Source organism: Aquarana catesbeiana, linkage group LG08 (genome assembly GCF_042186555.1).
Source record: "Aquarana catesbeiana isolate 2022-GZ linkage group LG08, ASM4218655v1, whole genome shotgun sequence".
Lineage (NCBI taxonomy): Eukaryota > Metazoa > Chordata > Amphibia > Anura > Ranidae > Aquarana > Aquarana catesbeiana.
In genome coordinates this window covers 255,925,385-255,937,408 of record NC_133331.1, presented here as the reverse complement: position 1 = coordinate 255,937,408, position 12,024 = coordinate 255,925,385, and the positions used below count along the sequence as shown (strand labels likewise).

The following is a 12,024-nucleotide window of genomic DNA, read 5'->3' as shown; positions in this document are numbered from 1 at the left end:
ATAATTTATTATCATGCAAAAGCAACTTTGTTTCTTGTTGTATTTTTTTTGTTTGAGTACTATTTTTTTAAGTACATCTGTGTTTGGGCTTGGTAGATTTTGTCTCAAGCCCACATGCATATTTTTTTTTTGTGGGACAGCATTACAGCAGCTCGCCCCTTATGCCCTTCTGAACAAGTTTACACTTATAATATATACTTATCTTATATACATATGCATTTAGACTCAATAGATGGTTTGAGAATGTATATATACAATCATCTTTTTCAGGCATTCGAAGGCTGGACATAAATACATTGATTTTTCTTTGTTTTGTGTGTTTTTCTTCTTTTTTCTTTTTCTGTTGTTTGGATTTATTTATGGGTAATATGACATTTTGTCTCATGGATATCTTGTTTATGGACATTTTTGTTTTTATCCCTTTTTATCCCTTTTTGAGGTCTGTTAGTGTTTGCAGGTATATATACATTTTAAACGTTGTAATGTTTTTAACACGTCAGCTGAAATGTTTTTTGCATTTAGCGTAATCCTAAGCAGGTGGTTTTGGGTGTGCCTGATTAGGGTATACTCCTTAAGACCCCATTCACACAGGGGCAACACGACTTGCAGGTCGCCTCAGCGAGGCGACCTGCAAACGACTTCCGCGGCGACTTGCAAAACGACTTCTGTATAGAAGTCTATGCAAGTCGCCCCCAAAGTCGTACAGGAACCTTTTTCTAATTCGGAGTGACTTGCGTCGCTCCGATTAGAACGGTTCCATAGTACAGAACGGGAGGCGACTTGTCAGGCGACTAGGTCGCCTGACAAGTCGTCCCTGTGTGAATGGGCTCTAAACAGCCTGCTTAGTGTATGCTACTTTTGTTGTGAACAAGCAAGCTATCGCTTGTGAAACATGTCAACTGCTTGTCCTGTGTTTGTCTGATACATTTGTGACAATAAAGGTACATCAAGCAAGTTTTTTGGAAATTCAGAGTACGACCATTTATTTACTACCTTCCTTCTCTGAGCTGGCCGCTTAGCTGTCAGCTAATTGCCAGCTCCTATCTCTACACAGTTACTCAGCTGTTGATGATATCCTGCTCGTCAGTCCTGCCTACTTAAGCCGTCCAGCCCAGAGGATCTCTGCCTTCGCCTTAGTCAATATCACAGAGACGCTCTCCTGCATTCCTGTTAAAAGACTTGCTTGGCTGACATCCCTTCTGACTCCAGATCATGCTTGGTGTTTAACTACGCTCATCTCCAGGTCCCTGACGTTTGGCTTATCTGACTATCTGTTCCGGTTCCTGAACTCTGGCTATGTTTTGACTACGTTTGTTCTATTTACTTTTATTATTAAACAAGTGTGATTTAACTGTACGTCTGTCTCGGTCTGATGTCATGGTTTCTGACAGAAACGCGTCAGATGAATCACGAGAATTTTACAGTCAATCTTTGTGGTGATTAGGTACCTTGTACACAGTAACTGTAACTATTCCAATATATTCTGTTTTTACTTTGTTTATCATGTTTAATAAATTATACTTTTTCTATCAACCATGTTAGTGCCTTTAAAGTCCACTTAGGGGATACTTTCCTTTTGTCTAGTTAGTTTGGATGTGGCAGCTTATAGGGACATTTGCACTGATATAAATCATTATTCAATTCATTTGGGACAAACTTAAACCTTGTTTACCAAAATCCACTTTATATTCCTCCCGTACCCAAGGAGGTCTTAGTGTACCAGATTTCACCAAATACTATTATGCAGCTCAATTAGCACAGCTGCCCAAATATCATGCCAGAAAGGAAACTCCGCTATGGGTGGCACTGGAGTCAGTCAACTGTCATCCTCTATCCACAGCAAATTTACTATGGTTAACTCCTGCACAGCGGAAGACAATCACAAATCCTATCACCAAACATAGTCTTTCCATCTGGGACAGATTGAAAACCAGATTTGGACTACAACCTAAACATATAACCTCCTCCTTTCCTTTCTACATAACCCTTCCTTCTACCCAGCCTGGTCCTCTCTGACTTCTTTCTCAGTGTGGTTAAATGCAGGTTTGATCTGAGCCCACCATTTCTTCAAATCCACAAATATCCTACCTTTCCCAGCCTTACGCGAAGCACATGCTCTTCCATCCACAGAAACCTTTCGATACCTCCAGATTAAAATGTTTAAATCACAATACACCCCCAGACTCAAAACCCCCCGACTTCACGGCCTTTGAAAATACTTGCAAATCTGACCTCCACAGACGTGGACTTATTTCTGACATATATATCCAATTACTCTCTCACGTAACCTCTTCACCTCCTACCTACACAAACAAATGGAAAACTGATCTTCATCTCCAACCAAATGAACTACATTGGGTTCAAATCTGGCAAGCGACCAAATCAGCCACATCAAATATAGTGGCTCTTGAAACAAATTATAAAGTACTAACCAGATGGTACCTGGTTCCAACTAAAATATCTAAATTCTTCCCTCAATATCCCTCCCACTGTTTCGGAGGATGTACTGCCCCAGGCCCACATGTACATATCTGGTGGGAATGTCCAATAGTACGCTGCTTTTGGGTAGAAATTGTCAAAATTCTCTCCACCATGTTCAACGTAACCTTAACACCTGATCCATCCGTGGCACTCCTGAACAGTAAACCACAAACCATAACCCACCGTCAATTCAAATTTCTACTTTTTATAAACACGGCGGCTAAACAAACTATAGCAAAAGCGTGGAAATCTGACTCAGTTTGCATAGTGTCAGTCAAACAGAGTCACACAATCGATGATACGTGCAAAAACCGAAGCAATTCTGCTTGGTTAAGTTAAATCCTTATGGAACCCTTGGATTAAACATTACTTACCCCCAGGCCTTGACAGCTCTCTACTACTTCCCTGAGAGTATATAATGCCCGCCTAACTACAATGTTCAACCTTCACCTGGTTCTCTAAACCATTGGTCCCCCTTGGCATCTTCTCCCTTCCCCCTTCCATTTCCCTATCCCCACACCTAATTTATTCTTTTTTTCTCCATACACCTAATTTACTAACTAAGGCAGGTGAAGTTTAGAATGGTTGGGATTCTTGACGTATACACCAGATAATGCCAAGCCAAAATGTAGGAACTTGGCCCTGGAATTGCCAAATATATTCCTCCAACTATCCTACAACACCGTGACTTCCTATCTCTTTAGTGACTCGCTCCCCTTTATACTCTTAATTGATGATTTAGTCACATTGCTTTGTTTAATTTTTCAATGTTAACTATTGTCAATAGCTGAAATGAAGCTATGATTTTGGCACTTAATGATATATTGTATCTACAAATAACTCTATGTGTTAATTATTGTTATTTACTTTTCAAAGGAGAAGCTTTTCTGACAGCCTATGCCTATTCCTATTGTATACCTATTAATACTTTTTTAATAGAATTTTGTTGTAACCTATAAAATTCAATAAAATATTTGAAAAAGGAAAAAGGTTACAAATACACTTACAAGTACAAGTACACTTAAAGCCATGTTTACAATAAATCATCTGCTTGCCTCTACCTACACTGTCAGGGTCAGAATGGGCAACATAAAGTCTTATCATTTTACCTTTTATTTATTTTTTGCTGAGGTTAATTTTCCTGTATTGGCCCACTTATGAGTAAATTACATAGCAGAGGCAAGAGGGTTAGTTGGCTTGTTGATAAGAGTCAAAAGGCTCTGCATTTGTTGGCTCCTGACTTTTTCACCAAAACAGCTCAGCTGTAGCTGTGCATATAAAAGGGTATCTTATACTGTACAGAAGAAGTGGAGATTACAAAGAAAGGCGACATTTCAAAAAAATTCCAGGTACACCTTTTTTGCTGTGCATCTAGCAAGCCATTGCAGATTCGAGAATGTACTTTCATTATGGGTTGGGGCATTCATTTAAAATGAGCGTGGTTCTTCAAGTGGCATACTGTTAACCTACTGTATGTGATTGTAGGTCCTCACCTTGTAAAACAATCCATTCAGTTTAAAATAGAAATGAAAGGCAAAGCATTTGTGTATACCTATATAAACATTATAAATACTTTTTTTTTCACACTTTTTATGTAGCACCCTCTAGTGTGCTACGAGTGTCAGAGTAGGTAAACCATAGTCTGACTTAGGGCCAAGTCATGAAATCTGGGTCAGGTTTTACTGGCGTTCAGGGCTGGATGACTCATGCAGGCAGCTCTCTGGTGCCACCCCCTGGTTCTGGAAAGTTGGAAAACATTCTGGAAGCTGGAGGGTGGAGGGTTGTCCTGCATACTTAGAAGAGCTTAGCAATTCCCCAGGTGGTGGGCCTAGCAGGGGATTAAGTGAGCCCTTAAATATGGATGAATCATGCCAGCAGGGGAGTCGGGTGGAAGATGGAGTGCTGAAGGGACTGTCGGTTGCCCTTGAGGTGAACCCCCTAGTTTGGGGGGGGGTGCTCTGACTCGGCCTGGGGCTCAGGTGCTGGCCTGGGAGGATCCTGACAACAGGAGAAGCTTGGAAGGAGTCTTCCCTGAGAGGCAGTGGGAGAAAGAAAGACAGTATTGTTAGCAGAGTATTGAAATTATGCGCTGGAAGCTTCTTGGATACAGCAAACGGCTTTACTTTTATGGAGAATATCTTTATCGTCGAACAGGAAGAGAATACAAACAAGTGCACTGAACATAGACAAAATGTACATCCTGTGATTACATTACCATAGAATACACACTATAATACTGCAGTGCCACCTGCTGCATAGATAGGTATAATGCATACAGTATATAGTTCACAGTACTTTACATTACATGCTGCTGTTCTTCTCAACAGCATAGGCTTTGTCAAATTATATTCAGCTACTTATGGATATAATTATGATGTTCCTTCAACAAAGGCTTGGTGAGTGCATCAGCAGTCATTTCCTCTGACGGGCAGTATTGAATGTCAATAACACCTTGCTCTTGATTGTCCCTCAGTAGGTGATACTCGACGTTGATGTGTTTGGTAAAAGGACTGACCCTTTCTGATTGCGTAAGCTTTATTCATTCCTGGTTGTCTTCAAAATTGGCAATTGGTTTTGATATGTCTATACCAATGTCCACAATTTGCTGCTGCAATGTACTCTGCTTCAGTTGAAGATAGAGCGACAGTTGCTTGCTTTCGACTAGACCAACTTATGGTTCCTTCCCTATACTGGAAGATTAATCCACTTGTGGATTTATGGGCGGTGTAGTCACTGGCCCAATCAGCATCCACATACCTGACCAGTGTTGGATTTGATGTTGTTGGTAACTGTAACTTCATCTGAATTGTTTCTTTGAGGTACTGCATCACCCTTTTTACTGCGTTCCAGTCACGCTGACAGGGAGCTGAAACTTTCCTGCATAGTATGCCCGCTATGTCTGGTCTTGTCACAGTGGCAACATATAGCAGCCTACCGATTGCTCTGCAATACATGTCATTGTTGGGTAGCAAGTTTTCTGCTTCATTGCTCTTTTGATAGCCTGGTTCCATAAGAGTTTTTACTTCCTTTGCATCTTACATATGGAATTGTTCCAAGATTTCTGAGATTTTCTAAAATTGGTTGAGAAGATAACTTCCATCTTTTTCTCTCTCTCTCTATTTGGATTCCCAGATAGTAGCTAATGTCCCCTATCTCTTTGATTTCAAAATGTTCTTTCAGCTTGTGAACTATCTGATTGTAATTCCCTTCTTGTTCAAAACAAGTTATAATGTCATCAACATAGATAAGGATGTATAGCCATCTGTCTCCTTGATTCCTGCAGTAAACAGGGGTCTGCTTTACTTCTTGAGAATCCCTCTTTAGTAAGCTTTTTGTTCACTTTTTCATTCCACATCCTTGCAGATTGTTTAAGACCGCAGATGCTCTTCTGAAGTTTACACACAGGGTTGTCTCCTTGCTCAAACCCTGGTGGTTGCTCCATGTAGAGATCTTCCTTAATGTCACCATATAGGAAAGCAGATTTAATGCCTAGGTGTTTGACTCACATGCCTTTCCCGGCTGCAATGCTAAGAAGCACTCTGATGGTGGAGTGTTTTTTACGACGGGAACAAATGTTTCACCGTAATCTTCACCGAATTTCTGGAAGTAAGCCTTGGCAACTAGTCTGGCTTTGTACTTGTGGATAATCCCTTCTGCGTCTGACTTTATTAATATTATTAATAAATTAATAATAATATTATTATATTGATGGTAAAATAAAAAAACTCTAATATGATAGATATTCTGTCTTGTTTTTTTCCAGTTCATTTTTGCTGGATGTATAACAATCACTGCCACCACCAGAACATCCCTTGATCTTGTGAGTACTTCTATCGCTTTCGTCATAGAATTTCAGTGAAAGTACTGAGTTATGGAATAGACAGATTTACCTGATCCTTACAGATGCAGGTAAAGTGATCCATCAGTGGATTCTTTGGACCCCTTTACCTGTTTACTATAGCACGAGGAGCACCGGCTCTCTACCTCCGGTCAGACTGGTTCACTTTTCTGTCTTACCATGCAAAGGGGTCTAAAATTACTTAAGGGGCTATTTATAATATTGTAAAATATGCCCTAAAAAGCTTTAGAAATGCTAGAATATAACAGATTATCATTTTAATAACCTCTGTAGTAATGATAGTTTAGCAAATTTGTTAGGAAGGAGGGAGGAGTTAGGTTCCTCCTCTGAGTCATTCAATAGGGTGTGCAATCTGGTCCATTTTGATCTCATAGAATCTATAAACATATACCTCAATATTCAAGACAGGAAAATTGTTGGTCATTAGAATATGGCGCTTCCTGGTAGCAGGGGGTAAATATGAAATACCCATAAATAGTATTTCACATTTTCTTGATTAAAAAGATTTCCCCATACTTGGTCCCCAAGGGCTTTAAAAGAGCAGCAGGAGAGCTGGGCAAAAGTAAGCATCAGCAAGTGGAGAGTTGTTCTTTCAAGAGAGCCTATCACTTTTTATTTTTTATTATAAATGTTCAATTTTATTTAAATATACGGCTACCTTACACTACTGTTTCTAGGGGGTTTCCTAGACTATAGAAACAATTGATTTATTTTCTCTCATTAGTCATCTTTCTGTCTCTTTGCACAGGTAAAAGGTTCAATTGCTTTGAATATCTCCAATGTATTCATAGCAGTCACAGGAATAACACTCAGCAGTTTTGATGTTTCTCTGATCCCTCATCCTTATACAAGTATGGTAAGAACATTTTTTTTTAGAGCAATTATTAAAATAATATTGCATCATACTAGTCTATAAGCCACTACAGGAGCTGACCTAAGCATTGTCAGGAAGTATCCCTTCTTGTACTGTGTACTATATGGTTTTCACTTGGAAATCAGAACCCCCAGCCCCATGTCAGTGGATAGTTAAAACCAAATAACAGAAAGGATGGGAGGGAACAGAAATGGGGGGGAGGGTCTCCTTAATAGTAGGGATGGGATAAACTTACCTGTGTTTGGTTCAAGCAGGTTCTTAGAACTATGACTACATTTCTGGTGCCAAATTTGAAATCCACTGAAGTCAGTGGGAGCTGAATGTTAGTAAACAGTAATGGCCATTTTCTAGGTTAATGGGTAAAGGGGTGGGGGATCCTTGTGACACCATTGATTAAATATGGAACTGTCCTTGTTTGGTAACTGATATCAGTCATTTGTTTATGTTAGCGTGAATGCTTAAGCATGTTATGGGAGTAGGGATGAGCTTCGAGTTCGAGTCGAACGCAAGTTCGACTCGAACATCGGGTGTTCGCCCAACAGTGAATTTTATGGGGCGTTTGCAGCAAATTTGAGTGCCCCATAATGCACTGCAAGACCGCAGTGCATTGCTGTATGATGATTGGCCAAAGCATACACCTGACCTGCATGCTTTGGCCAATCACAGCACGTTCCTCAACGAGAGCCATAATTGGCCAAAGGCAGGGTGCCTTTGGCCAATCATGGCTCAGGGGGACTAAGTCCACGCCCCACACTATATAAGGCTGCTTACACAGCGCCCATATAGTGTGTTATAGTGGACAGAGATAGAGAGATTGAGCTAGATAGATAGCTAGATAGATAAAAGTATTTAGTCAGCCACAATTGTGCAAAATCTCCCACTTAAAATGATGAGAGAGGTCTGTAATTGTCATCATAGGTATACCTCAACTATGACAGACAAAATGTAGAAACAAACCCAGACAATCACATTGCCTCTCTCATCTTTTTAAGTGGGAGAACTTGCACAATTGGTGGCTGACTAAGTGCCGATTCACACTGCTGCGCTGCGAATTTGTCCTGTGTGAGGTGCGATTTTACCACGAATTTACCGCGATTTTAACGTGATTTTACCGCGAATTTCAGGAGTTGGTCATAGCTGCGATTGATGTTCTAGCCAATGGAATCATAATGGAAAAAGAAAAAAGGTGTTAACTTCCTGTGTATTTCCTGGTTTTTGTGGAGAGTAGTGTGGTGGAATTCGCACATATCTGAACCAACAATGTGATTCCAGAACGATTTACATTGATGTCTATGGAGGCTAAATTCGCAACGCAGTAAACTCGCACAAGACCCTTTTTTTTATCGCATCGCATTCGTAGGGGAATCGCAACGCATGTATGTGACTGACGGTCATTGAAAACAATGACTTTATGGATGACATGCAAATTTAGAATGTTTTTGACGCATCACATTCGTTATGAACTCGCATTAGTGTGAACCGGCACTTAATACTTTTTCGCCCCACTGTATATATACAGTCAGACTAGTGTGTGTGTGTATATATATATAGATATGTATATCTATATATAGATATATAGATATATATATCTATATATAGATATATATTTATATATACACAATCTGCATTCAGTGTAGCCTATATATACAGTGCATTCGGCGGTGTACAGTAGATAATACAGTGCAGGCAGTGTACACAGTATATAATACAGTGTGTACAGTTTCAAATACACTTCAGGCGGTGTACACAGTATATAGTGTAGTGTGGTGTTAAAAAAAAAAAAAAAATACCCATCATGTCCGGAAGGCCTCCAAAGAGAGGCAGACGCTCACAGGCCACTTGAAGAGGGCAAGCAGCCTCTGAAATAATATTTAACAGCAGGGACCGTTCCTGCACCCAACAAGAGTAACTGTGAGGGGTTACAGTGTTCTGGCACCACCAACACCTAAGGCCCAATGTTTCTGCCCCTGTTTAACAGGGGCATGTAATTAGAATTTTTGAAACAATATTTAACAGCAGGGACCGTTCCTGCGCCCAACAAGAGTAGCTGTGAGAGGTTACCGTGTTCTGCCACCACCAACACCTAAGGTTCAATTTTTCAGCAGAGTATATAGTGCAGTCCGTATAGTATATGTACTGCAGTTCAGAGTATATAGTGCCCTCAGTGTAATATATATATTACAGTGCAGGGTATATAGTTACATAGTAGGTGAGGTTGAAAAAAGACACAAGTCCATCAAGTCCAACCTATGTGTGTGATTATATGTCAGTATTACATTATATATCCCTGTATGTTGCGGTCATTCAGGTGCTTATCTAATAGTTTCTTGAAGCTATCAATGCTCCCCGCTGAGACCACCGCCTGTGGAAGGGAATTCCACATCCTTGCCGCTCTTACAGTAAAGAACCCGCTACGTAGTTTAAGGTTAAACCTCTTTTCTTCTAGTGCAGTGTACAATATATAATATAGTGTATTGAAGTGATTAAGGGGAGCCCTATGACAGAATTAAGAAAAAAACGGTATGGGTTCCCCCCATCCATACCAGGCCCTTTGGGTCTGGTATGGATGGGGGGGGCCCACGCCACTTAAAAAAAAAAAAATTGGCATGGAGTTAACCTTAATATCCATACCAGACCCAAAGGATCTGGTATGGACTGGGGGGGGGGGAAGACCCATGCTGTTTTTTATATGACTTTTTTTTTTGGTATATCGATAGGATCTGGCAATACATTACACTTGTGAGGAATTTTTAATTACATTTTTTTTGTTTCTCTGTGCTTATGTGTTTACAGGGGAGCATTATAGCAATTCTTGCACTTCTCCTTACTACAAATGTGCTGCAGCTTATTCTGGCTATAACCGTGTTTATTGCAGGATGTTGTTCTCTGCGTCACGCTTCCATAGGTTCATCACAGGTAAGAGCTTTTAAGGTATAAGAGTATGTTCAGCACACTGTAGATCCTATAATAAATCTGGGGTATTCAGACAAGTTTGTCAATATAACGTTTTACCTTTTTCTTTTTCCCCTCTACCTCGTTGATCCCTGAGAGCTTATCTGTAATTCTGAACTCTTCAAAATTTTAAACATGTAGTTTACATCAAAGCAAGCATCCATGTAGGCATTCAATACTTTCCAATCATGCACCCATACTACATGGAAATACAAGGAGCTCAGCTCGAGGGATTCCAGGGTGCCCTCATTCACACATTAAAAATGCAGTCTTCTTTCTTGTCTTCTCATATTTTAAATTTCCAGCTGTGTTGGAAATTGCACATTTCAGACAGTTGATCAATGGCCATGACTTCAAAATTTTAAACATTATTAACAACCTTGTTTTAATGCCAGTTTTAAGGAGGAGGGGCCAGAAATGTCATAGATCGCTGTGCTGTGATATTTCCCGGAAGTGGGAGCGGGTACCTGTCAAAACCAGGTACCCGCTCCCCCTCCCCCCAAAAAGTGCCAAATGTGGCAGTGGAGGGTGCGAACAAGTGTAGCTTCCCCTTTTGGGTGGAGTTCTGCTTTAACCACTTAAAGACCGCCCACCACATATGTACTGCGGCAGGGCAGCTCTAGTGCTCAAAACAACGTACCTGTATGTTGTTTCGTGGAATAGATACTGTGGGCGCGTGTGCGTCCGTTGCACAGAGGGGGAGCCAATCTGTGATCACTCCACAGAGAGGCAGAACGGGGATCTGCCTATGTAAACAAGGCACATCTCCGTTCGGACAGAGAAGTACACAGATATCTTCACTCCACAGAGAGGCAGAACGGGGATCTGCCTATGCAAACAAGGCACATCTCCGTTCTGACAGAGAAGTACACAGAGATCTTCTGTTCCTAGTAATCAGGAACAGCAATCTCTATGTTCTTCCTGTCAGTCCATCCCCCACACAGTTAGAAAACACTAGCAGGGAACACTTAACCCTTTGATTGCCCCTGATGTTAACCCCTTCCCTGCCAGTGTCATTTATACAGTAATCAGTGCATTTTTTTTAGCACTGAACACTGTGTTGGTGTCACTGGTACCCAAAAAGTGTCACTTAGGGTCAGATTTGTCTGCCGCAATGTCACAGTGCCTCTAAAAATCGCTGATCTCCGCCATTACTAGTAAAAACAATAAAAAAAAAATAAAAGCCCATAAACCTATCACATAGTTTGTAGATGCTATAACCTTTGCGCAAACCAATCAATAAACGCTTATTGGGATTTTTTTTTACCAAAAACATGTAGAAGAATACATATTGGCCTAAATTGATGAAGAAATTAGTTTTTTTACATTTTTTTGGGATATGTATTATAACAGAAAGTAAAAAAGATATATAATTTTTTCAAAATTGTCTGTCTTCTTTTGTTTATAGCGCAAAAAAAAAAAAAAAAAAGGCAGGAAGTGATCAAATGCCACCAAAAGAAAGCTCTATTTGTGGGGAAAAAAAGGACATCAATTTTGTTTGGGTACAGTGTTGCACGCCCGCGTAATTGTCAGTTAAAGTAACGCAGTGCCGTATCGCAAAAAATTGCCTGGTCATTAAGGGGGTAAAACCTTCCGGGGCTGAAAGTGGTTAATTCACTCATTCTTTGCATCCCTCCCCCTTTAAAGGGGTAAGCATGGTCATCACCAGTACTCAAGTATACTTTGATATTCAAACAATGATCAGTTGGTATTAAGGCTCCTAATCAATACAATATTCACCACACCATCGTAACAAGACGAAATGGATCTATAGAGTCATGTTTTTTATTGTAAATTATGAGACCATTATCCGCATGTTGCAGCAGAAATCCTTAATCAAAAACACAGTTTCCAGTTT

At 40.3% G+C, this 12,024-nt stretch overlaps 1 protein-coding gene across 4 annotated transcripts in view; it reads left to right on the top strand.

Moving 5' to 3' along the window:
* LOC141106341 (membrane-spanning 4-domains subfamily A member 4A-like) overlaps positions 1–12,024 on the top strand; it is a 68,990-nt gene that overhangs the window by 38,861 nt on the left and 18,105 nt on the right. For all 4 annotated transcript variants that reach the window (XM_073597036.1, XM_073597035.1, XM_073597037.1 and 1 more), the window contains exons 3-5: positions 6,245–6,301; positions 7,089–7,196; positions 10,008–10,130. In XM_073597036.1, coding sequence (XP_073453137.1) covers positions 6,245–6,301; positions 7,089–7,196; positions 10,008–10,130 — 288 coding nt within the window. The remainder of the gene's footprint in view (positions 1–6,244; positions 6,302–7,088; positions 7,197–10,007; positions 10,131–12,024) is intronic.